This window comes from Spodoptera frugiperda, chromosome 1 (assembly GCF_023101765.2).
Source record: "Spodoptera frugiperda isolate SF20-4 chromosome 1, AGI-APGP_CSIRO_Sfru_2.0, whole genome shotgun sequence".
Lineage (NCBI taxonomy): Eukaryota > Metazoa > Arthropoda > Insecta > Lepidoptera > Noctuidae > Spodoptera > Spodoptera frugiperda.
Window position 1 is genome coordinate 6787712 of NC_064212.1, and position 26261 is coordinate 6813972.

General features: G+C 33.2%; 4 protein-coding genes and 1 long non-coding RNA gene across 9 annotated transcripts; 3 read left to right on the forward strand and 2 right to left on the reverse strand.

Annotated features, from left to right (window-relative positions):
• The first annotated feature begins 418 nt into the window (after window positions 1-418).
• LOC118273680 (probable NADH dehydrogenase [ubiquinone] iron-sulfur protein 6, mitochondrial) lies at window positions 419-1668 on the forward strand. Its single transcript, XM_035590770.2, has 3 exons — window positions 419-706; window positions 1139-1315; window positions 1495-1668. The coding sequence occupies exons 1-3, from the start codon at window positions 569-571 to the stop codon at window positions 1558-1560; spliced, it is 381 nt and encodes a 126-aa protein (XP_035446663.1). The 5' UTR covers window positions 419-568; the 3' UTR covers window positions 1561-1668.
• Window positions 1669-1923: 255 nt separating this feature from the next.
• LOC118273681 (UPF0184 protein AAEL002161) lies at window positions 1924-2609 on the reverse strand. Its single transcript, XM_035590771.2, has 2 exons — window positions 2401-2609; window positions 1924-2240 (listed from the first exon to the last, which is right to left on the reverse strand). The coding sequence occupies exons 1-2, from the start codon at window positions 2495-2497 to the stop codon at window positions 2074-2076; spliced, it is 264 nt and encodes an 87-aa protein (XP_035446664.1). The 5' UTR covers window positions 2498-2609; the 3' UTR covers window positions 1924-2073.
• A 529-nt stretch (window positions 2610-3138) lies between these two features.
• Window positions 3139-12542, forward strand: LOC118273678 (ras-related protein Rab-14). Of its 2 annotated transcripts, none has more exons than XR_007705791.1 (6): window positions 3139-3307; window positions 7307-7419; window positions 7966-8146; window positions 8839-9021; window positions 9613-9871; window positions 10724-12542. XR_007705791.1 is itself a non-coding variant. In XM_035590769.2 (6 exons), the coding sequence occupies exons 2-5, from the start codon at window positions 7314-7316 to the stop codon at window positions 9782-9784; spliced, it is 642 nt and encodes a 213-aa protein (XP_035446662.1). In that variant the 5' UTR covers window positions 3139-3307; window positions 7307-7313; the 3' UTR covers window positions 9785-9829; window positions 11301-12542. The 2 variants fall into 2 exon arrangements, 1 of the variants encoding a protein (XP_035446662.1); XM_035590769.2 differs by having other exon boundaries at window positions 9613-9829; window positions 11301-12542.
• Window positions 12543-14237: 1695 nt separating this feature from the next.
• LOC118273677 (carnitine O-acetyltransferase) lies at window positions 14238-23933 on the reverse strand. Of its 4 annotated transcripts, none has more exons than XM_035590768.2 (13): window positions 23874-23933; window positions 22765-22800; window positions 22395-22634; window positions 21827-22038; window positions 21263-21413; window positions 18428-18602; window positions 17994-18181; window positions 17728-17828; window positions 17332-17451; window positions 16425-16547; window positions 15853-16051; window positions 15644-15781; window positions 14238-15435 (listed from the first exon to the last, which is right to left on the reverse strand). In XM_035590768.2, exons 1-13 carry the CDS (start codon window positions 23916-23918, stop codon window positions 15220-15222), a joined length of 1944 nt encoding a protein of 647 aa, XP_035446661.2. In that variant the 5' UTR covers window positions 23919-23933; the 3' UTR covers window positions 14238-15219. The 4 variants fall into 4 exon arrangements, with proteins under 4 accessions (XP_035446661.2, XP_050553320.1, XP_050553310.1 ...); XM_050697363.1 differs by lacking the exon at window positions 23874-23933 and adding an exon at window positions 23446-23464; XM_050697353.1 differs by lacking the exon at window positions 23874-23933 and adding an exon at window positions 23148-23415.
• On the forward strand, window positions 23467-24404 carry LOC118273679 (uncharacterized). The gene is made up of 2 exons (XR_004783427.2): window positions 23467-23790; window positions 24011-24404. It is a non-coding gene; the product is annotated as an uncharacterized LOC118273679 (long non-coding RNA).
• Window positions 24405-26261: the final 1857 nt, after the last annotated feature.

The following is a 26261-nucleotide window of genomic DNA, read 5'->3' on the forward strand; positions in this document are numbered from 1 at the left end:
AACAAACATACTTCCCGTTCATTGTAGACAAGTTGCATAGTTTTAAAGATCTTGCTTAGATCTGATTCCGATGTGAGTTATCATAATGGATATAGTCCATACAAGCTAAGATATCAACTATAACAGTTGCCACGTGAGAGGTAAATAAGATCGGTTGCTGTTAATGACCGATTTCTAGGTCATATCCAATAAAAATTGTTAGAGTTTGTAATCACTAGATGGGTTAAATAATAAAAATAAAATTATTAAATTAAACCAAAAAGATATATGATTTATATCTACAAAATATCGAATGTTACGGCACCATCGCTGCTAGCGCCACTACGTTACGTTTGCTGTCAAAACTCATACGTATTGTATAGTCTATGACCTATACTCTTAATTTGTGTTGTATAGTCTATACTCATACCAAAAAACATTTTTTTAAGCTTGTCTAAATTGTCAAATGTCAATGTCAATTTGACCATTAAAATTGCAATAATCTTCGATTAACCACTTTACTATTTTCGTATTTCAGTATTCTTTTCTAAATCTGCTACTGTAAAGTGCTTGATTATCTTATAGATCTATGTTGACTTGGTTCATTATGAACAATATGATTTCACGTGTCGCTGCTAAACAATGCGTAACATTGAGAGCAGTCACAAATGTTACACGCCGTAGTTTTGTTTCTAAAATCGAAGATGCTACTACCCATACGGGCCAGGTACTACTGCTATAGTGTACTTTTATATTTCAGCAAAGATACTTCTGACTAAGATGTAGCTAACTGTCTTATTAGTAATTTTTCTATAGATGAAACTGTCTTACATAACAGTAAATATTTGTATGCTGTGGAGTGATTTTATTATTAGCGATAATTTGGTACTGAAAGTAATTTATTAGGTTACACTAAACAATTGTCTAATAGTGATAATCCTTCTGCAAAGTTTCATTTAAAAAAAAATCATGTCCCCACAGCTGACTAGATCGGGAACCAGTGTAGATTATGGTCTAGAAAAAAACATTTAAGGCACTTTGTATCCCTTGGAAATGCGGGCGAAGCTGCTAGCAGAAAGCTAATTAAAATATGAAACTATATTCAGAAATAATAATAAGAATAGATATAACTACTAATACCTAAATACAAAAATTACAGAAATGGGAATCTGATGACTACAGATTGGCTCGGTTCATGAATGCCCCTAAACAAGTAAATCCTAACTGGGCAGTTAATTTGATAGCAGAAGTACCACCAAAACAAGTTACTGAAAGAGTAGTATGGTGCGATGGAGGAAGTGGCCCTGAAGGACATCCTCGTGTTTTTATTAATTTGGTAAGAATTTTTGTTATTGAGATAATGAAGTAATCCTGGCATAATGCATTATTGAAAATTAGATATTTTCTTGATTTTAAAATAGTTTAGATAAGTTATGGTGCTCAATCTTATAAAAATACCTTCTCTACATATAAATGTCTAATTACACATGAAATAATAATGACTACTTGTTTTAGGATAAGCCTGGCGACCATTCTTGTGGATACTGTGGTTTACGCTTTGTGAAAAAAGATGGCCATTAATAACAGAAAATAAAATGAATGGAAAAAATACATTTTCGTAAGTTTTGCTTCCTAAGAATTACTTTGTTATAGTAGTTGTTGAAAATAAAAGGATAAAACCTCTTTGAATCGGCCTATTTATTATTTTATATACTATCCATTTTAATTACTATTGCTGTGGATTAGGTATGAAGGATAAAAATAATTATATACATTTGATTATTGGTAAACAATCTGTACTATTACCCAATTAATATATAAAGCTGATTAGTTTGTTTGAACACAATAATCTCCAGAACTAAAGGCTCGAATTAAAAAAAATATTTGTGTTGTATAGTCTATTTATCAAGGCGGGTGAGTGAGAGTAGCTAGTAGAAAATATAATTAAAACAATTAATAGTACCTTTTATTTAACAGAAGATAAATGAACAAATAAATAAGTTTTAAATGAATTGTATTACATTAATGGAAACTAAGTTTTGTACAATTTCAATAAAATGAAATTAAATACTGTTTGGAAATTAATCATATGAATTAATTATTTCCAGATGTTTCTGCATTTTCATTGCGCAATTCTTGTCTGATTTCAATATTTGACTGTAACAGCTCTTTTAACCGTTCATGAATATCATCATTTTTTTGTTCCAAATAATCCAAAGCAGAATTAAGTTCATCCAATTTCGAATCTAGCATGATGTATTCTGTAAACAAACAACAGTATAAACTTAAATATGAACTCCTAAAAATATATGGGAAGTTCTTTTTGTAATAATTACTGAGGTAAAGTAAGAGATTATCATACAATAAAATAAGCATATAACAAAATATCTTGTTTAAAATCAACCAATTTATATGGCTTACCTTCCACGACACTTTCGTCGCTCGGTTCAGTTGGTTCAATGTCATTGTTTTCTGCAATGCCATTTTGGTTACAGTTGTTTTGATCTTGCCCAGCCATATTACGCAAAACAACTGTTATTTTTAATTTTTCAATCTAGTTATCAAATAAATTGAGGAAACAAGACTGATATATTTCCATTTAATGACAGTTAGACTCTTTGACATTAAAAACTGTCAACAATGTCATAGTCACATGATACAGTGCTGCCAGACCAGAGGAAACGTCGACAGAATCGAGCCGAGTCTCCCGGCAAGGTGCAGGAGTGATAACGAGGTGGTTTTTAGTGAATGACGCTCTGCTGGCCTTCCTTTCTGCTTCCGCCAAAACGGGATAAGCCAATAGCAGATACGCCATCAATAAAAAAATTGACTTCGAAATCTGTAATTTTATTATTATATTGTAATCACAATTGCCTCAGATACTTTATTCTAGCAATATCTATAATTATTTTGTGTTTCCTAGCACCTTTAAAAAGCAATAAATAATAATAAAAACGTTGTCTTTGTTATAATGTTGGCTAAAATCTCTTAGGATATCGTCAAATTGATATTCTAGTATCCGTTTCTTATTATTATATGCTCTTTGCTATGCTTTTTTTTACTATTGCTTAATTCCATCTCAATAATAAAATTGCGTTGATAAAATCAAAATTTTTATTTTTATAACTCATAATATTCTGGTTATTACTATTACATATGGCAACAAAATAACTAAATACGTCATAATTGATGAAGGAAGAAGCCTTTGTTTTGCATCGCAGAAATATAATTATTTCTCACAATTGTATACGTTGCGGTGTGGCATTTGTTAAATTTAGATATTGATCGTGTATTATTTTTTTGAAACAAGACGAACTATTACTGATCTGTAAGTGTTTACAATAACTTGAAATCATGGACATGGTTTAAACGCAAATAAATGTCAGCATAGTTACTAATAAACTCCCCCAGTATTCCTTATAAACATTGTGTCGTACGTAACATAATTTGATATTTCTTATTGATGTGATTTATAATAGATTAGTTTTTCTACTGTGTTTCATTATAACTGATCGTCGGTATTTTCAATAAGCGATGACTCATACATCAATTATTATAAAAGGTTTACGGAAAGTTAGAATATATTATTTCCAATAAACCCAATTCAGGATACAGATATTAGCACTTAGTATTCTAGTTGGTGAACAAACTTTGATGTTTCGAATTGAAGAAGGAATAACATGATAGTGAAGTTTATTATGGGTACTTAGGTGTTAAGATTGTTCTCACTCATAGAAAAAAAAACAAATGTTATCGTTGTTGTCCTACTTTTTAAACATTTTATAACAATTTATAGTTGAACAAAAATTTGTAATGTATCAAATTGTTAGAGTGCTTAGATTAGTATTGGCTTGATTAGTAGAATTGATTATAGATATTACTATTACACTTTATTACTTATCTATATCTATACATATAATAAAATCGTAGAAAAGTGCTGTCTGTACATTGAAAATAAAAATAAAAAAAATAGCAGGGGTTATTGTTATGTCGATGTCGAACCCAAAAATGTAATTAACTTTTTTTTTGTCTGTTTGTCTGTTTGTCTGTTTGTCTGTTTGTCTGTTTGTCTGTTTGTCTGTTTGTCTGTTCGTCTGTGCGCGCTAATCTCAGAAACGGCTGATCCGAGTTGGATGCGGTTTTCACGAATATATTGTGGGATGCTTAAATTTACATTTAGTGTTTGTTTCATGTCAATCGGTTCATAAATAAAAAAGTTATGTCAAATTAAAGAATCACGTCGAACACTATTCTATGCTTATTGGTATAAGCATCATTAATTTCCGCAACTATTTGACGGATTTGGTTGAAATTTGGTACAGATATAGTTTAGAAACTTAGAAAGGACATAGGATAGTTTTTATTTAAAAAATAAAAATAAACGTTAAATTTCGTTACATTCATTTGGTTGGGTATCGGCCGAGCGCTTCGGTACTGTTGTGGAAATAGTGTACTACAAGTCGTATGATTATTTGTCTGCAGTGGTCCTGCTGTTTCGTGTATTCTAAATTGGTTTCGATGTATTTGTCTATTAAAAAGTTTATTTGTTGAGTTTTCCTGGTTTTCTGGTTAAATTATTTAATGTAGGTTTAGTTTGATATCGATTACACTAGGCAACACTCAAAATTTCCCGGGGAAAATTCATACCGTATTTTATTGATAATCATACACCTAATACCAGAAAAATAATAATTTATTTCAGTCACGTATAGGAATGGAGATTTTAACATTTTTGTAAAAAAACACTTTTTTTATTAGTTTTGGAGGGTAGCTCTAAATTCTTCTTAGTTACGATCACAATAATATTTTGTAGTGTCAGTATACATTGATTTCTTTCGCCATGTCTCGCTTTTGTGTTAATTCTCCGGATTTATTTTGTTTTATTTTCACCGAAGAGTAAAAAAACCCATAACACCGTTAAGTAATTACGAAGTGTTATCGTGCATATTTTGGTTTAGACGTTTGCAACCAAGATAAATATTGGGTGCCACACATGTGTTGCTTCTCATGCCACAAGAATTTGACAAACTGGTTTAATGGAAAACCAACTAAGATGCCTTTTGGTCAACCTATGATTTGGCGAGAACCTAAGGATCATGTAAGTGACTGTTATTTTTGTCTCACAGATGTCAAAGGATTTTCTAAGAAATCTAAACACACAGTGAAGTACGCACAGGTGTCTTCCGTAACAAAACCAATACCACATTCAGAAGATCTTCCAGTACCTAACCCACCAAGTCACGTTGAATCCTCAAGTAACACTTCTAGTTCTGATGATGAATGTGAAGACTTTCAAGTGGCCAGTACATCTAAAGCACCACATTTGATCAGCCAATCTGAGCTTGACGATCTTTTTAGAGACTTACCTAAGGAAAAATCTGAAATATATGGTTCAAGATTAAAGCAATGGATTTGTTCAAGTCACGGAAATTTTTTTGGGAAATAAACGATCGCCTCGATATGAAAGCCTTATAAACCAATTGTTACATGCTTATAAACAACTGGGGTGCAATATGTCATTAAAAATACACTTTCTGCATTCGCACCTTAATTTTTTTAAAGAAAATCTAGGCGCAGTGAGTGATGAGCACGGTGAGCGCTTTCACCAAGAAATTGCCTCAATGGAAAAGCGTTATCAGGGAAAATGGACCACTGCAATGCTTGCAGACTACTGCTGGTTTTTAATTAGAGAGACACCAACCTCTTCTTATAACAGGCAGGCCAAAAGAACAAAAACTAGTTTATTTTTCAAGTCTAAATAATATTTTACTTTAAAATAATAACAAAAAATTGTTAAAACTAAAAATAAATTTCTCTTAAAAGCTATACGTGACTGAGATGTTTTATTTACTGTTCTAAGTTCTCTATACCATGGCCTTTCCGAATCACACAATCAGATCTCTGGGAATTTTTTTTTTATTTTTTTTGTTGCCTAGTGTTATTAGTAGTTACTGTAGTTAGTTTGTTTAATAAAATTGTAAGTCTATAATTTATAAATTAATTAGATTTAAGTCGTCTCTTTTAAATTATTTAGTTTAATATTGGTTATTATAGCATTGAGGATAGGTTGTAATATAATTTCTTTTTTAATTGTTATAAATTCGTAATTCGTAGCTTTCTTTAATTCTTTAGTTTTAAGTTAGTTTTCATCTTAAGTTCGGAAAGATTATAATATTTCTTTAGTTTAAGTCCGTTTTTAATCTATTTTTTCAATGCCCTAAGTGAGTATACATCTATTAAATTCAAACGCAGAGCTCATTATGTTGATTTTTGAGGAGTTCCCTAGAATATCTTCCACATCTCATTTTTGAAGAGATCCCGGGAAATCGGGAACTATGTGGTTAAAACCAAAAATTTGCCGGAAGTCACTATTCCACGCGAACGAAGTCGCGGGCTATAATAAATCTGTAGAAGGGTCAATTCTGCTCATTAAAAATATAGAAAAAATAAATAGCAGGGTGTTACTGGATCGATACCAAACCCAAAATAATATGTGATTATAATTTTTTTGTCTGTCTGTCTATATATGTTCAGGCATCACGTGAAAACTAACGGTTTGATTTCGATGAAACTTGGTATAATTATGTCTTATTATCCTGGACATAAAATAGGTTACTTTTTATCCTGGAAAAATACGTAGAAAAAAATCTTTATTTTTCAGTTTTATTCTGCTCAACAGCAGTAGCTCAATAGAGGGATCTCCTTAATTATTATGGGCCTCGCCGTATTTGGGTCCAATAGATATTTATAAGATGTCGTTGTCAGAGTTACTCAAAATGGAGAAATAAAACTTCCACGCGAAGACCGACATCCGCGCGGACGGAGTCGCGGGCAGAAGCTATTACTTTAATAAATATAGCTAAAGAGAGTCTTTGTTTGAATATGCTAATGCCCAGATATAAATAATCACGCTAAGATCAGAACCGAGCAGAGTGAGTGAAATGACATGATGGGAGTAGTTTTTTAAGTTATAATAGATATGAAATTGATCATTTCAGATTTATACTTTGGTAATATGAATACATACTCTTGTTCGGAAAATTAATTGAATGTATATTATTGTTAAGCCCTATTTGAAGCTATACTAATCTCAAAATGTGTGATATTATGGTAATAAATGATATAAATAACTTTCATGTAGTTTTTGCCGAAAAAGTATGATCACTTAGGCCAATTCATTTCAAATATTTAAATTATATTACTATTTACTTATTATGTATACAGCTTATAAAATCTGATTTATATATCTTGTAATATTTTATAGAACATGTTTAATTTTGATATCTGATAAGTTGTTACTAACTGGATTTCAATTTTTTATTTTCAGATTTAAAATGACTTCAGGACCATACAACTATTCATACATATTTAAATACATCATCATTGGTGATATGGGAGTTGGCAAATCATGTCTATTGCATCAGTTTACAGATAAGAAATGTTAGTATATTGTTTCTTACACAAAATAATTTCATTCTTAATCTTTTTATGTAATTTTCTTTTATTGTTTTTATTAAAACACATGGAATGCCAACAGCTGTACAATTTGATTGAAGAATGTGGTATAATGTGACAAAAAGCCAATTATAGAATTTCATGAATAGTAGTAGAAAATATAAAAACATGCCAACAGAACTATACACACATACATTAACGGTTCAGCTACCTGCTTGTATGAGTTTTATGTTGTTGTTGACATAAATACTTGGTTTTTAAAAGGCTGATCAACTATTTGTTAAATCTAATGTAGTATTAATGGCTGACTGTTAACTGCCTCTTTGGTCAAGTAGTGAGTGTGTTAGATTCAATATAAGAAGGGTAGGGTTGATTTGATTACTGTGGCAAATGACATGTGTTAATTTATTATCGATTTATTGACAAGGTTTTGAAAAAGGGTAAATAATGAAATGTTAATAGTTAAATAAAAAGTCATTGAAACCATTCCAATCTATTTGCATAATTTCAAAATTATATAATTAATTTTAGTTATGGCTGACTGCCCACACACAATTGGTGTTGAGTTTGGGACACGGATTATTGAAGTAGCTGGTCAGAAAATTAAATTGCAAATATGGGACACTGCTGGGCAAGAAAGATTTAGAGCTGTCACTCGGTCATATTATAGAGGTGCTGCTGGAGCGCTAATGGTATATGACATTACAAGAAGGTAATTTATTCATCAACTAAATTACTATGGCTTAATTAAATTTTAGATCCAGTTTACCTGCAATTTCAATCACATTCTCCTGAAAAACTAAAATATTGTTTATATTATATATATATATCCAGTATGGTGATCAAGTAGTACTCGTCCACGGAAGCTTAATACAACTAAATACTCCACAAAAACCGAAAATTAAAAAATAGTAATTATCAACTAATAAACTCTGTGGGATCAAGTTCATGTTTCTTGACCACAAAACAGCTGTAATGTTTTAGGTTCTTTAGGAATATTACGGACACGTGACGCGGCTGTTATAATGCTATATTTGTAACTAGCGACCCACCCCAGCATTGCATGGGTGCAACGGTGATATATTATGCATGTTATACATAAAAATATTCCTCTTGAATCACTATCTATTGAAAAAATCCGTTGCGTAGTTTTAAAGATTTAAGCATACAAAGGTACATAGGGATAGAGAAAGACTTTGTTTTATACTATGTAGTGAAGAGTGTTCAAATTTTTGGCTTCGCAACTGGGCCTATTCCGCTCATTTTTCGCATATTGTCAGCTAAGATGATAACAAATATGTGGTTTAAATTAAGTCATAAGAGGTTTCCCCATATGGTATATTATGTCAGCACTTCATTTATTTTGCTACATTTTTATTGATTTTGTTTTACTTAATTTTTCAGATCCACTTATAATCATCTTAGCAGCTGGCTTACAGACACTCGTAACTTGACAAACCCCAGCACTGTGATATTCCTGATTGGCAACAAATCAGATTTAGATGGTCAAAGAGATGTTACATATGAGGAAGCAAAACAATTTGCTGATGAAAATGGACTTATGTTTGTTGAAGCTAGTGCTAAGACGTATGTATTTCTACATCTATAGATCTAATTAATTTGCGCTTATTTGTACTATCTAATAAGAATACTCGTTTTTATTTATTTAACTTCTAACAAGTTGTGCACCTTTTTACAGAATTGTAATATGCTGTTGGTCTATTCAGTTATGGTTTTAGCCGAAACGTATAGCATACTATAATGTTCATATATTTTATGATTTTATTTGACTCTGGGTTTGTAGACTACAAAAAAGTTAGCGCGAGCTACGATTAATAAATCGTGCTTCGATTAGACAAAGTTTATTTGCAGCAGTAATCAACTAGGTTACCGAACCTAGTTGATTTTCACATTTATAGGTTATCAAATCAAATATTTTAATTTGGCCAAAGTTTTGGGAATTTTCATTTTTCTTAATTAATACAGAGTCATAACTTCAGTTCTGTAGCAGGCATGCATCAGTTAGGTACTTAATTTTGTTCAAGCTATTTCACAAGGTAGAGCGCAGGTTGCTTCCAAACTGCCCGTCTGGAAGTTATTTGGGGAGGCCTGTGTTCCGCAGTGGACATTTTATTTCGATTAATTCAAATAAATTTTATTATTTTTGTTTTTTTTTAGTGGTCAAAATGTGGAGGAAGCCTTTCTTGAAACAGCTAAGAAAATATATCAAAGCATTCAAGACGGGCGACTGGACCTGAACGCAGCTGAGTCCGGGGTGCAGCACAAGCCGGCGTCCCCGGGCCGCCCGCTTGCTGCTCCCCCGGCTGCGCGGGATAACTGCGCTTGTTAACCGATCTCACGATCAATATGGATAAACCAGAAATCATACTTAATGGTTAAGAATTATTATCCTAGTAATAAATTAAATTGTCATAAAGGACATCAACCACTTTGTATGGCGTTTGGGCTTGAACATGAACATGAAAATATTGTACTATTTTTTACTTTATTGAGCGGCTTACAGTACAAAGAAAACGTATAGATAAGAAACTTTGTATCAAATTAATAATTAAACATAATATATGAAAAAACTTCAACACTTTAAAATAAATCGTTTATTTGTGAAACTATTTATTTTCATAATGTTAACAAAACATTTTCTAGAAACTGAGCTGGTGGATTTACAATTTCATGCCTTGCCCAACTTAAATACCATATCACAGACATGATATGAGCGCAGCAACCACTTACACTTACTTAATGACGTACCACTTGTGGTGCGATCCATTGCAGTATAACTCGTTGCACTTCCACAAGATTAACATTGTGTCTTCTCCTGTGAGTGATTTCAGTTCCACAATTGACACAATATATAGATTCACTAGGCAAAATCGGAAAGTCCAAGTTTACGGGGTCGTCGTCATGTAAAGCGGCTTCGTTGCCAGGGTTAACGTTTGAGCGGGTACTGAGTCCAAGAGTGAACCGGGGTCATCGGATAGAAAATCACCAGAATCCATTTTGAATAGCACAGTCGTCAAAAATAGCCAAAATCGAAATAATATTCACAATATAATACGAAAAAGAACTGTCACAAAACTGTTGTCATGGCAGTGTCACCAATAATAACAATAATCAATTACAAAACTGTTTTTATTCTTATTTAATATTATTTATATTTACACTCCCGAATAGAAATCAAAATTCATTAAATATTATTATTAAATTATTTGTGAACTTCTTTTTTCTCAATACAGCTGTTCAAAAGTCTAGCCCATTTTGGTTGATGTCCTTTTGTTTTGTTTTGACATAATTTATATTAGCGTACATTCCACGTTATATTTTTGTTTACAATGTTAGAGGTGTCTCATGGGAGAGTATTTAGCCAAGGATACGCTAGGGGAGAAATGTTCCACGACATTGTACCGACGACATGTCAAGCGAAGCCGGCTGATTTTGCCTGACATATAAGACGACAACGCGCAACTTATGTCCACAGCGACGCTGATGTTGCCAGACATGTCGACCAAACTCCGGCAACGTCACGCTACTACACCCAACGTCCTAGGCGATGTGTCGCAGGACATTTGTCCCCTAGTGTATTCTTGGCTTTAATATCTTTTATATAAAATATATTCGCATTATACAGTTCTTTTAAGAGTTAATGGTATGACTGATCTGAAATCTTTGTTTTCGAATCTGTTGTGCCAGTCGCATCTTCAGTAATATAATTTTCTGTGGTATAACAGTTTATTCAAATCACTTTAGTTTATAATTGCATTTATAATAGGGCTTATTTTGTGTTTCGATATATTTTGATTACCTTAAACAAGTTTATAGTTATCAATATTCGTCGTTAAATACTGCAGGTTACGGGATCCAGTAGAAAAAGTTGGAAGACATCTTAGGTTGAACAAATACAGAAAAGAAGTATAACAACTCGTGATATTATTAGACAATTGAGCAGACAAAGCAACCTTAGGCCCGGCGTCCACTATCGTTGGGTATAGGTGCGGCTTCGGCCGTCCCTAGGTGTGCTTGCAGCTCTCAGGCGCCCGAAGGCCTCGAAACCGCCCAAGCTGTACCGAGCCCGATTCGCACCGATAGTAGACATCAGGCTGGGCCGTGCTGATGTATAAAACATAGGTAATTTACTACTCGACTGTATAATTGTCTAATATTGTTGTGTGGCCTGACACTTAAAACTATTCTCCTTATGAGACACCTTAAAGGGTTTGAAGACAGAAAAATCTGAGGTCTGGAGACTATGAATTTTCTGTGGGCTTATAAAAAAGTTGGGCTTGTTTAAATGTATTATTATTATTATTTATGATCTATGTATTGTTAGTAACTTTTGTAAGTATATTTTAAACACTACAGGAATTTAAAGAATTAAATTATTTTAAGGCTATACTTTATTCAAAAATGTTAATATTTGCATGATAATAACATCTTAAGTAATCATTTGATATAATAATCAGTAAATCTAATTGAATAAAAATATCTAAATACAAAAAATTGCGTTAAGTCTGTTTTACTTGAATAATTCATAGTAAGTTTAATTTCAGTTTTTTCATTGGAAGTTGGTTAATTATTACTTGTACTCGTCAAACTGTAACATGTATCTCGATTTTCTCTTAATTTTGAATAAACCGAAAAAACAAAATAGCAAGGGTGCTAAATCCTGTTGTACCAACAATATTTATACATATAATACACAGTGTCACCTCACCTTATTAACTTGACCAAGTGACAGCCCTCCTTATGGTCTGGTCCGGGACAAGTAAAGAAAAAAAAACAGTTTTTGATTTGAAGTTACAGAAGAAAAGCTTTTCACTATCATTAATGAAAATTTCTTAAAAAATGTAGTGTTTTTTATAAACAACAATAAACAAATTCAAAGAATTTTAGGAAAATAAGGAGGATTATCACTGGTCACGTTATTGCGTTTTAAGATACCTGTTTTTAGGTACATATATTATGAAGAAATAGTAATACGTAGTACAAGTTTAATGCATGTATATTTTGGTGCAGGTCTAGGTGTGAAATTGAGTTTATTAAAAACAATAATATAGTTGTAGTTATTATTTTGTGACTTTCGGAGAACAAGCCGCAAACAAAAAAGGGATTGATTTAAAATTTGGGTACTGACGGAAGCTTTAGTAAAATTTATAAAAATGTAACATTCACAGTTGTGTATTAAGAAAAACGATGAATCGTGCGTCGACGAGAGCAGGAAACAGATTGTATTATTTATTAAAATAAAACAATTATTGACTGCACTCTTAGCGGCGGGCGGCTAGGCCATCGGCTGCCACACTACGTGTAGCGGATTCGATTCTCGCACGACTAACTCTGTGTGATCCACAAATTGTTGTTCCAGGTGTGGGTGTAATGTATATGTGAAGTTATATATTAGTAAACGCACCCATGACACACAAAATCCTAGTTGGGCAAAGTTTTTAACTAGATAAAAATATTTCAAGTATATACAGATGTCATTCCTTGAATAAGGTATAGCTAAACAAAATCTCTATACTTACTGTAATACTGCCGAAGGCAAAATGTTGAGTCAGTGACATGTGTACTATATTGTAGTTCTAATATGAGCATCGGAAATACAAATAAAACTATGAAAAAGGAACTGTGTATTTTGAGCTTTAAGATCATCCCTATGTAGGTACGGCTATTTTATGTTTGGCATAATAACAAAAACTTATTTCACTTGACATAAAATTATATTTATGACATAATCTCAAAGAGCCTAAATTCATGAGACCTAATGTTTCATATCATATAATGTTCATTCAACATAATAACATTTAGTATAACGCTCATGTGATGTAATTTTTATGTTCAATTGGGTAATTCACTCAGGTGCACCAAAGCAATTTATTTCATGACTAGCTACGTGAAGTAGCGCTCGACGCCGTTACGCTGACTCGCCTCATATGTTGAAGGCCACAGTTAGAAATGTATAAATCACCTAACCTGTCCAACTCGGAGTTGATCTAGTCTCTCCTGCACAGTAAGAATTTCTAGTGAATTTACTTTCGAATTAATTTACACAGTGAATATTATATTCAAACGTGTATTATGAGGAAATGTTCATTATACTGTATGAAATTAGGTAAACTGAAATTATATCAAAATTTTATTGTCATCATTATGATAATTATTCTAAACGATAATATCTTAAGTGAACGTTAGACATTTTGTTACTATGTCAACCGTTACACACCCGTAATGGATCTGGATACATAATAAAGGTGTGGTTTGTAGTATTTACATAAGACGACATAAACATTGTCAAAACCATACTATGCACTTTTTAGATGACTGCCGAAAAAAGGAATGTAACTTGTATTTAAATAGTAGCATTTTCTTTTCTTTTCACTTGCCTATCAATTTCACCAGACATTTTCGAATAGTGCAATCTTTAAGGTGATAATATAATTTTATTTAGGTAATGGTAAAAACTACAATCTAATTGTCTCCGCTATTATTAGATTTGCATAACTAGCGTATTAGAAATGTGAAAGTGTAGTTTTCGTGTACGTATATAAAATTGTACCGATTTTAATTATATTTGGTATATACAAAGCTAGCTATTGTTTGCTTAGGAGCTTTTTGCACAAGCAAATCTACAAAAACCAGGTATATTATAACATTATGGACATAATATTGTAATTTGGTTTCAGATTTTGGCTTAGGTATAGATATCAATTACTGGTTTTTGGATAAGATGTATGTGACATTTTACCATAGTGGTAATAAATTGCATATCTTTAAATCAAATTCTATCATAAAGTATAAACATATAAAACTTTATTGTATAAATTGTTACAATTGGCCTTACAATTAGGTATATATTTTTTAATGTTCACTTATAATTATATGTTATCTCCACCACCTGTTTAAGTTTTTATTTTATGAATCTAATACAATTCCTGGTCATATTATTAGACGCACTTTTCTAAATGAATAATTCATTTTGAAATAATGAAGAGTGTATCTAATAATGTGGCCAGGAACTGTAGGTATGATTGATTAAGCATATAATCCGATTGATCTGTCGATTTGGCACTTAATGTAACTTAATGTAGAGGGCCATTCAAGTACTTCGTAAGCAGATTTATTACAATTATTTAGTCCCCCTCCCCCTCTCATCTCCCTTGTAGAATAGTAGCAAGATAATAGATTTTATTGATGGCATGGTATTCAACAGCGAGTGCCTAAACATAATGCAAAATTGGCGAATCCCCGAAGATGAGTTTCGTTTTCAAGTAAAGACAAAGCGAGGGTTGCCATTCGGGTAAAAAAAATAAATAACTACCACTGACGTAATCATTATCTAGACTCCCCTACTCGCCATGTCATCTAAGACAAGCAAAGCAAATACCCTCAATGGGGCTTTTACGACCTCTGGTTTTTCGTCCAACAGGGAATTAGCTAGACTAACATTGGACGTTCAATATTTGACAGCTACAGTGATTGGACAAACAGACGTATTGCTAGATAAGCGCCATCTGGTGAGCAATAAAAGCGTAGCCCCACTGTGCCCATGTAATACTTGAACGGCCCCTAAACAAAAATGAGTATATTTTTTTTTATAAAAGTAGTAATACCTACCTTTTTCCATATGCATAATAAAATATATTTCATAATATAAATATAAATAATACAATAATATTCCTTCACCTCATAAATATTGAATGAGTATATTCATATATTGCGTTTATAGGCACTCGTATAACTGGGCTGGTGCCTGGAGTGGGTCATGTGCTCCTACAGTTTAGAAGGAACATTCTTCAAGAGAACATCATGCATATCTTGGAGAGTTTGTTCCAAAGCATTCCTGTATTTACTGCAATCGGTGTCCGGGTGTTCGACAAATGCAGCAGTAGCGAAGTTAATATCATTGTCTCTGGGGTTGTAACAGGTTGCATACCCATCAGCCACTAATGGCCCGTAACACATAAATCCATCACACTTACAAGCGACCTGAAAAATAAACATTTTATTTGATTTTAGTGGATCTATTTAAAAAAAAAAAAATAGTAAAAATAATCAATTAAGTAATTATTGTTTTCAAAAATACCAATCCTCTTAAACTAGGATTTTTTTACAGTACACTTCATGTCAGTAATGCATTAGTTTTTCTTTTTTATCAAATACCTAGCGATTTAAATAGCTTTGCAGTAAATGTTACCTGACTAGTAGAAATCCTCATATGGGCACTTCTTGTAAATCCAGGATCAGAATATAATTTTGGTATTTCAATGCCATTTTCAATAGCAGTTAATTTTAAACCAAGTAAATGTCTATCAACACCAAATCCTTGTAATGCCTGAAATAAGTACAGTGACTATAATGCTCGTCATAGTTATATTGGATGATAAATCATTGTATAATTTTTACCTGAACTGTATAGTTTTTATGAGAATTTATAGCACTCTTCAATGCAGATATTTTGTCTTTTGGAGTACTTTGTGAATTTAACATTGTTTTTGCAAATTCTATCGATTCGATTGAGCACGATCGTATTGTTTCCGTGCGTCCGCCAACATACATTCTTGTAGCTGCAGACTCGTAATGGGCTCCAGGTGTGTTGTGTAACCTTAAAATATATGAGATAGGAAGGTAGATTTAGAACTCGTTTTTGTGTGAATAAAATATAATTCGTATTTTATATTTATTGATGTTTCTGTAATTAGTGAAATGTTGAATATCTCAGAAACTAGCCACTTTGCATTATCTCCACAGGAGATAATCCGTCGAGTTACAAGTCACCTGCATAATTCTGATTGTCGAATTTCATGATGATACAATCAGTAGTGCATGTTCAATAAATACAAAAACTATTGCAGGTACACCATAAAAACACAAAAGAAAAACATTTAGAAATTGATAGTAAAATGGGTGGTCTTCTTAGATTTGGTGCATGTAATTCAGATTCTTAGATTTTATTAATAAAAGTGAGTTAAAAATACCTATAGAAAGCGAGCTGCATGGCCATTTGTATGTAGCTATCTGGACTTAACTTCTGCGACTTTATGAAATTTTTTCCATATTTGTCGTACTGGAAGCAATTCAATTGTAGATTTTGAACTAATCTGAAAATAAATATTAATGTGTCTTAGATATAGTACCTATCTAAAAAGTTACCTAAATCATTGGAATCCTCCATCGATGTCTTACACCCGTATTCACAAACGATACTATGCGGTCTCTTAGTGCGCGCGAGCGCAGACAGACATCTCATATGTCATAGGCTCATAGGTGATATTTTTATCGTGATCGTTTACAAACATAAAAGTTCACATGCACATGACACCCAGCCCCTAAATAACCATTTTTGGAACAAAAAGAGTTGCTCCGTGCGGGAATCGAACCCGCTACCCGCTACACGTTGCACGGCAGCCAGTTGCCCAGTCACCGTGACAACCGTGCAGTCGAGCATATAAAGATCATTTTTATAAATTATTTTAATTTTGCTTAACTTAATGATAAAACTTAAACCAATTTTGAAAAAAGTAAAACTTGTTTTGGTCTTTATTCTTTATCTGTGAACTTTTGACACTTTATTCTTAATGGCAATTGCAGTTTCTACCAAAATTAGGCTCTTCCCTAATTTTGTTATTTGATACTGTTTTTCTAGCAAATAAAATTTATTTTATTTAATTTGAACCAGGCTAGAAGTTGATGCAATTATACATGTGTGCTGCAAGTCGCGCATCAAGTAAGCCTTTAATATATGTAAATATATAAATTGGTCCAGATTCTTAAGTCAATATTCGAGATCGATGAATCCGATGAATGATGAATTTAAGATAGGCGATATTTTTCGACAGGTACGTAGGTTTCATATGAAAAATAAAAAAAAATGCAACCACTAACTTGTCTAAATTTTTCTTGGCGTCTTCTATCATGTTATTAACTTCTGAGCTTACTTTGAATTCCAGTAATTTTGGTTGTTTAGGACTTTTTGACGATCCTTCGGGAGCTTTATTTTCTTCACTGAAATCAGTTGGACACTTTGTTATCATTAAGCACTTAATTTATGTACAGTCAGCACAGTTATTTAGTATGCAATGCAAGTAAGTTAGTAAATAAAGATTCAGTATAAAGATACTTAATGAAGATTTGTTGAGTACTGAACAGACCAATTTACTTTAGTATAATAGCTACTGTCTCTGTACTGAGTAAATCTTGATTTTCTTAACTGCATACTAAATAACTGTGCTGACTGTACAAAGGAAAAAGAGTAGGTATGTACCTAGATAATGAACTTACATATACTTAATAATGAAATCAGTTAAAATAGCTATTGGTTGGCCTTCTGCAGGGGAATGTTCGTATGTGAGACCTGTTACGCCATCCGCACCCACAATAAACTGAAAAATAATACAGTACAAAAACAATTAATAATGTGAAATAACTAGAAACTACCCTAGGAAGCAACTTATATAAGTGTACCTTGCCAGATAGCCTTAATGTTATAATTTCATAATACGAAAAAAAATCACGCACTTCTTGAAGCTTCATTAAAATATCCTTACTTGTATAGTCTTGTCAAACCAACGGTTGCCACCGTTACTTTGCGAACCTCCCCCATGTATGGTCTGTGCTCCTGCCAAGTTTCGACGGGCGTCCGCATCTTTATGATTCCAAAGGTCGACAGCTCCATCCAAACACAAAACAACAATACTTTTCTCAATATCTGCTAAAGATTCACTGTTGGTTTTGTCTGAAATAATACGTACACTAGTTACTGTTACAGTAAAATTTTAGCGAAAACTTATATTCTTCTGTCAGAAACTATTATATTTTTCTTTGTACACAATAAATAAATAAAATCATATCTCCTCATCATCAAGATAAATGGATATGAATATTATCTGGGTCATAAGGAGAACAAGGTTGATATCTTAACAAGTTAGTAGCCCGAGGTGTCATCAATTAAATTTTCCATTCCATTTTAAAGGTACTTTACCTTTAGCCAGAAGGTCATAAGCCTTTGCCCAGGTATCACGATTTTCAGATGTCAGAATACCTATACCCTGATTATTGGGACGACTCGATAGTTCAATTACTTTTTTTAATTGTTGAACTATCTGTTCTTCATTCAGCATTACTCCGTCGTCACCCCAGAGATCGACGTGGAAAATCTAAAACAATCGGTACAATTTTACACAACGTAACATGGCTTAGGTACTATAATACAGTTGCCCAGTTAAAAGGTATAGGTACTTATTTTATAAATTTTGTTTTACATGAAAAGTATCCAGTGCCGGTGTAAGGGCCACTGATACCCCGGGCGAAAATATTGTGGCGCCCACTTGAGGGAAGCAATATCAAGTGCTAGTTTTATGCGGATCCCATCGGCGGCGGCATCAGCGCCCCCCAGAATTTGTCGCCCTGGGCCATCGGCCCATCACGCCCCCTAACGCCGGCACTGAAAGTATCCCTAACGATGTTTCCTTCTCATGTGGAGAACCGTATGTCAATGGTATCTAAATATAATCTTACTCTAACTGTTAAAATACCATTCAGAGTACGAAATATAAAGCCAAACTCAATATCGTTTAGTTTATTCAATATCCAATGGGCACAATAAGTTTTTTCTCACAAGAAAGCGATATTGAGTGATACTAGTTAGGTAACTGATAAAATGTGGCAGAAATGTTGGTTGGTCAAAAACATAAATAAAATAATTATATACCATATTTTTTATTACTTCTCGATAGATAAGTTATATGTTTACTACTTTTAAACGAGCTTTAAATTTCGGCATAATTTTATGGTGTGTTTACGTATTTATTCCGTAGCGTGCATGACGCGATTGGTACTAATAATTGACGAGAAAATGCCTTGCAGTGAACAGTTCACTGCAAATTTTTGAATGGATTTTCGTGGCGTGATAGGTACTCCATCTAGACATACTTATATAATTATATATATAATAGTAATATGTAGTAGTAAGTACGTTATATTCTCTTTAACGTGTCGAAACGAATTCTTTTAATGCATCCAAACCAGTTAGGAATAATTTAGGAAATAACGACGTATCACAAGCGTAAATAATTTTTTCGCCAAGGTCAACATCGATATCGCGTACCATGAAAGGTTAACAACTATCACTGGCTTTGTTAGTCGCCACCGCTACATATTAAGTTGCCGCAAGCCGTCTGTAGGATCCTGATCATATTATCTTACTATAGTAGACTAAAAAAAATGTAGATAACATTTGTTAGGCTAATGTCCGAAATTAGTAAATACTAGGTACTGACACGCAGTTTTCATCCGCTCTTTCTATTGGTCATAGCCGTGATAGCGTAATAATTTAGGTATAGCCTTCCTCGATAAACGCACTATCCAACACAAAAATAATTATTTAAATCAGACCAGTAGTTCGGGAGATTAGTCAACCAAACGAACTCCTTAGCTTTTTATTACTGGAGACCAGGATGTACAACCAATGTGTGTCTACCGAAACGTGGTCCGTAACCTCTTATTTATTAAACAGGCTCGGACTCCACCCAGAGAGCGATGGAGAGAGCTATGCTCGGTGTTTCTTTGTACGACAAAATTCGAACTAAAGTTACAGAACAGATAAGATATAGCTCTCAAATTCCGCAAGCTGAAGTGGCAATGGACAGGCCACGTCGCTCGAAGAACTGATGGTCGTTGGGTCAGGAAGGTAATCGAGGGGTCCCGCTGGTCACTAGGTGGACCAATGATCAAGTGGACGGTGGACCTTTGGGACCACGAGTACATAGAGTGGGGACTCGCGCTGCGGCACAACTTGCACAGCGAGGCTCAAGGGACGTGCATGTCTTCCAAGGACGTACCGTAACAGGCGGCGCATTGTGGGGGCTCCGGAGCAGGTCTATCAGAGGACCCAGTGCCCCTTACAGATACTTAGGATGGCCAACGGAGTGGTTTTAGTGAGGTAAAAATCCCACACTCCCTAATCTTTTATTACCAGAAAGCTATGCATATTTTGAAGGAAAAAATCCCCCCGATCATCCCAGAAGAAGGTTACCCATAAAAAAGATGGATCGATGATAGTAGCGGGGAGTAGTTCGACATGGAGGACTAAAGGGGAGGCCTTTGTTCGGCAGTAAACGTCTTCTGGCTGATGAAGGAGACGATGATATATTTTTTTTTTTACAGAACCAATACAGAAGTGCTTACCTACCTAGGCACTCGTAATTTAATTGACACTGATTTTTTTTATACCTTAGGTGCCTGTTCGGATGTGCTGGAGCATATTTATTGTTTCACCAATTATTGGTAGATAGGACACTTTTTATCCCATGGAACGGCGGGCGAAACCACCGGCAGAAGCTAGTATATTATAAATGTGAAAGTTTGTAAGTTTGTTTGTTACTTTGTCACGTTAAAATGGCTGAAGGGATCGAGATGAAGGTTAGAACAGATTTTAGACAGGGGCATTCTACTCAATCAACAAAATATTTTTTTTCGACTTTTCAATAAAATGTTCCAAAATAATCACACATTAATCAAAAACTATATTCTCACTTGGAATACACTTTTTAAGTCTTAAGAATGCAATGATAAGCGCGATTAGATGCTATCTACATGTTATTGCCATAAATAATAACGAACATATCTGTAAAAAAATATATAAGTAGGTAACTTTCCATACAAAATGGTGCATAGAAAGTTTATTTTTGAATCAACTGATTCAAATCATCATCAACACTTGCATGCTTAATTGTGATGACTGAATCAATGTCCCCACTGTCATTGTAAAATGTAAATAATCATTGATTGATTTTAGTAGATAAATCATGAGTCTTACATGGTTATTATGGATGACGGTGACATGCTTACTGTTATTAAAAGATAACTTGTCTCGTTTTGCGTGCGGAACTCTGCAGGTTCCAAATACTTTCTTATACTGGATCATATCTAGAGGATTCTTACCCATCATCTCAACGGGTATTTTGTCACTGAAAATAAAAGATTTTTTTTTATTAAAAAACGGTTGCGCATTAGATTTTCTCCTGTATCGTGGGTGCATTAAGAATTACAAATACACATTAACTGTGACACCCAGATCCGAAACAAAAATTGGTGGATCACACAATGAGTTGCTCCGTGTGGGAGTTGAACCCTCTACACGTTGCACGGCAGCCAGTTGCCCAACTCCCGCGCCAACCGTGCACACACTGGTCAAGTAGGCGGGTGTGTTTCATAATTACCTGATCTGTAGGTACAATAACTAACACTTATTAGGTTAAAATGAAAATACTTTCCTCAACTATGAATCGTTAGAAGGTAAATTTGACTTCACGAAGATGCTAGATGATATTGAAATTGCTAAATTTTTTATAGCTAATAATGATAATAATAGAAAACTTACTTATCTATTAAGCTCTTGTAACTTAAAGAAGCCAACAAAGTCTTAGCAGCATATTTCAATTGATCATTTTGAGTTTGAAACTTTCTAAACGGGAAAACAAGTCCAGGGCTGGAATACACAACAACTGGGTCACGGTATTCAAGGTAAGCAGTATTCAGCCACCAATCTTCAAGCCAATTCAGATGTTCCTGTGCCCTCTTCTCTAACAAAACCTAAAAATATTCTACTTTTATAATATTGCCCAATGTTGAAATTAAGTTAATACTTTGCAGAACAGTGCAAGTTGGTTCTATTAGTAGTCTCTTGAAGAAAGAACCACATTTGTTTCAGCTATCCTCAATGCTGATGGTCGTGACCACAGCAAATGATTCTCTGGTTGACTTTATTTCACCGTGTTGGTCTATTTTCAGCAATATGGATGGTGTCACAGACTGTGTTGTACACTATGGCACGGATTTGGTCCGGCCAATGTATCGGACTCTTGCCCCTTGGTATTTTTCCAATAATACCAACCAAAAAACGCATTTGAATGGGTTGGCTAGTTTAAAATGAATACAATAATACATACCTGTAACTGCTGCCCTTGGCCCTTCTCGAAATCTCTCACAAGAGCTGTAGTTCTTGCATACTCATCATCACTCAAAAAGGGCCTTACGGTAAGTAAATACTTTTTCAATGTGTCTCCAAGTTTTGGTACTGGTAATGATGGTAGTTTTTGTACATTTCTATTAGTATTGGCTGAGGTGTAATTACAAGATAACTGCATGGAGGTCACATATGGCTCCAAGATAAATCCTTTATGACCAAACTGAAAGAAAAATAAAATTAAGTATGTAGGTACTTCATTAGCTATGTAGGTAATTCATGATAATTATAATAGGTAATAGAAGATATAGTTCAAAAATGTTTATTTAATTATTTAAAACATTTATACATACAACTCTATTAAATCCACGCAGCATTCTGGTATTTTCCTGAAATAAAAAAAAATATATTTTACAGATTTTGGTACCTTTCACCATTAATTTCCTGAGTGCTAACTGCTAATGATTGATAGCAATCATCTATCATCTACTTTCTATAAAAAAAATATTAACATAAGTCAAGAAACCACACTAAATTCCCATACAATAAAAAAAATAAATTAACTAACATTTAAAACTATATTTTAAAGAGGAAATACTTAATGGAAAAAATCTCTCTCTAACTCAATTCGATAAGTACTTTTGATGACAATGATTTTAAAAATATCTATTTAATATTATCCACATATTATTTTACACAAAAAATTCAAAGTTCAATAAATTGCCAGAAAACTTACTTCGCAATCTTGATAGCGAGACACCTGTACTTTGACACTAGTCAACATCTGTTTATCTATACTACCAACCACTACTATATCGACATAAGTACCTATATGCACACAGTATAGAAAATAAATACGCGCTACAAGCTAGCCGGCACAATTAATCGAAGTAAAGGGATAATTATTATGTACACTTGTTAAATTAGGTTGGTGAAATAATACTTAGACCATCAAAGTAACACGTATTCTACGGTAACACTGCTATGAACTACTACATATGTATACTACATTACAATATATAAATTATTATTACCTTTTGTCTCTCTCAAACAAGAAAAAGAACAACATATGACGATGTAATGTAAAGAAAAGAAACAGAACGATAAGACCACGAACTAGATAAGACTATGTATTTAGTGGCCAAACAAACTTTGACAGTTAACTATAGTCGTCATATAAAGACGGTTTTTAAGTGAAACAAAAAGGAATTATAGTAATTTTGTTTGAATTGTGTCCAAATTATGTTGTCCATTAATTAGACTTGTCTTTTATTATGAAGAAAACATGCCGTGTTGAGTAATTGGATGTAAAAGGAAAAGTTAAATAAAAACAACAGGATTGTATTTTCATGCGAAGTATACTAGTTACTAGGCATTCGGTAACATTATATCGTATTCACATTTTTGTGTATAATGTATTCTAATTATCATTAGAAAACACTTAAAAATAATGAATTCTAACCTTAAATCTTTGGTGTTGCCAACTTTTCTTTAAATAATTACCCATTTTTGAGGGAAATTAAAATATGGAATAATATTTTGTGATTTGCAGTGTTAATTAAAAAGTACTTTTTTCAAAGTTTGAATGGCTTGTTTCAGAATTGCTGAACACGAGGATTTACGTCGTGATTGGATTATAGCTATACTATATTGAACCCAAGCTGAGAATTTGAGACTTACATACGAAGCTTGTTTCATTCAAAGAACAATAACGATTACAATAAAAAAAATATATATATAAATTTAGTCATAAATAAATAATTGTATTATTTGCTCACAAATCCAGTACGTACAGTCACCTACGAACTTGCAGTTTATGATACATACATCATATTACTCGCAATACCACAGGCAATACACTAGTTGACAACCAAATTCAATATTTAATGACAACAACGATACATTTCTATGAATTTATATTGAAACAGCAATCGAAAATGATTTACTCAAATCATAAATATGGTTAATGAAAGTATGATTATATGTGAATATTTATTTTATTTGTATTGGAAAGTCAAAATAGTTTAGGTTTGATAGCATACAAATGTCATCCTCGTATCATATCTACAATGTGTAGATAAATCAATGCAGCAGTATTTCTTTTCGGAGTACATAATTATGCATTATTTTCTATAGCATCGAAATTGGTTCAGGCAAACGCGAGATAATCACGCACAGGCATATACATATAGGACAAACTGAGAACCTCCGTTTTTTGAAGTCAATTAATAAATAAATAGGGGTAATTTTTCCTTTTGCGGTAACTCATTGTGGCTACACACACGTTACGATAGTCGGGCAACCAAATGTCAGTTACCTTTACGTAATGTTGCCATTGTTACGGCAATTGTCGTATACTACAATAATTGTACTATTTTGAGTAATCTACGGTTTACGGCAACAAATGTGTTCCAGTAACTGTGATTCACCTACTAAAAAAGGAATAAATTAAAATCATCCAGTTAACGTATTGACCTCGTAAATGTGTTCGACATGATAATATGTATTATGGTGAAGGTGATTTCACCATAGTGTGTAAGAAAAAGTTTAAAAAAATTAAAGATGATTATGTACAAAGTGTTAGATGTACTGTTTTTCAATTTAATATTTTCTACAATTTTATCTGATACCAGCTACTTTTGCGCGGTTTCACCCGCTCTGCTCGGCTCCTATTGGTCATAGCGTGATGTTTAATAACCTTTAGCCTTCCTCGATAAATGCACTATCCAACTATGCTATGCCTAGTTGTAGACTACCTACGTACGTAGGGTTACCAACATTTTTTTGTCGAAATATAGTATATTTTTCAAACGTGATCTTAAATATTCGCTTCAAAAAAATAATAGTACCTTAGTAGGGGTGAATTAAAGATAGAGCTTAGCATTATTTAATTTTTTTATACGACTACCTTTTTAGCATTTTGTTTTGCAATTCGTGCATTTTTATCTATAGGTACTTACATACTGAAGAGTTTGTTTCTTTGGAACAACTGGTCTGATATGAATAAATATTTTTGTGTTGTATAGTGAATCTTTTTAGAAGAAGATTATAGACTATAAACATTATGCATGAGTTGCATGACCAATAGGGCAGCGGTTAAAATAGCGCGGGAGTAGCTAGTTACACGATTACGGTATTCAGTGTTAGTGAGTACATATAAGTTGACACTAAGAAAATGTTTTAATAAAGGCTAAGATACTCTGTTTCTTTATTATGATTCCATCGATCAATCTAGATTGATCTTCAAAATTACAAATTTGATTAATTAATACAGTATTCTTGGGTACCATATTTCTTCAACAGTAAATAGTACGGAGCCCCGAAAGTTAGTACAATACTATAAAATATAGTACGGTAACCCTATCCCGATATCCAACATAAAAAGAATTATACAAATCGGACCTGTAGTTCCTGAGATTAGCGCGTTTAAACAAACAAATCCCTTCAACCCTTCAATACATAAATACTTGATATATACCTCAAATCAGGTCAAACGCAGCCACTACCCAGATATTGCTACACACGTTATGATGGTCAGGCACTCAACCGTTAGTTACCTTTACATGTATGAAATGTATTTAGGGCTTAAAGATCAGACGATAGTTAGGGTGTTTTTCCACTGGAGATGTCCTATGCTATGTTGCTATAGATGCGTTTACGCATAGCTCAGCACTGGTGGAAACTGGTTCAGCTAAGCTACGATGGCCAATGAAATTGATTGAACCATAAGATAAAAGTAATAAAGTTAAAAAATATTGATTCTAATATCATGCTGTACACATACCTAGTGGTTGCATGCTTGCAATACATTTCAATGCTTGGAGCAAAGTAAGTACTGAGAGACGTAGAC

Excerpts from the sequence above, each read along its gene's own strand:
- LOC118273677 (XM_050697353.1), bottom strand. The coding sequence starts at position 23,195 with ATGTTGACTAGTGTCAAAGTACAGGTGTCTCGCTATCAAGATTGCGAA. Across the intron at positions 17,829-17,993 it reads GGTTTGACAAGACTATACAA|TTTATTGTGGGTGCGGATGG; the intron begins GTAAGGATATTT and ends ATTATTTTTCAG. Across the intron at positions 15,436-15,643 it reads TGAGGATTTCTACTAGTCAG|GTCGCTTGTAAGTGTGATGG; the intron begins GTAACATTTACT and ends TTTATTTTTCAG.
- LOC118273678 (XM_035590769.2), top strand. The coding sequence starts at position 7,314 with ATGACTTCAGGACCATACAACTATTCATACATATTTAAATACATCATC. Across the intron at positions 7,420-7,965 it reads TCAGTTTACAGATAAGAAAT|TTATGGCTGACTGCCCACAC; the intron begins GTTAGTATATTG and ends AATTAATTTTAG. Across the intron at positions 8,147-8,838 it reads GTATATGACATTACAAGAAG|ATCCACTTATAATCATCTTA; the intron begins GTAATTTATTCA and ends TTAATTTTTCAG.
- LOC118273681 (XM_035590771.2), bottom strand. The coding sequence starts at position 2,497 with ATGGCTGGGCAAGATCAAAACAACTGTAACCAAAATGGCATTGCAGAA. Across the intron at positions 2,241-2,400 it reads CGACGAAAGTGTCGTGGAAG|AATACATCATGCTAGATTCG; the intron begins GTAAGCCATATA and ends GTTTGTTTACAG.
- LOC118273680 (XM_035590770.2), top strand. The coding sequence starts at position 569 with ATGTTGACTTGGTTCATTATGAACAATATGATTTCACGTGTCGCTGCT. Across the intron at positions 707-1,138 it reads CTACTACCCATACGGGCCAG|AAATGGGAATCTGATGACTA; the intron begins GTACTACTGCTA and ends CAAAAATTACAG. Across the intron at positions 1,316-1,494 it reads CTCGTGTTTTTATTAATTTG|GATAAGCCTGGCGACCATTC; the intron begins GTAAGAATTTTT and ends TACTTGTTTTAG.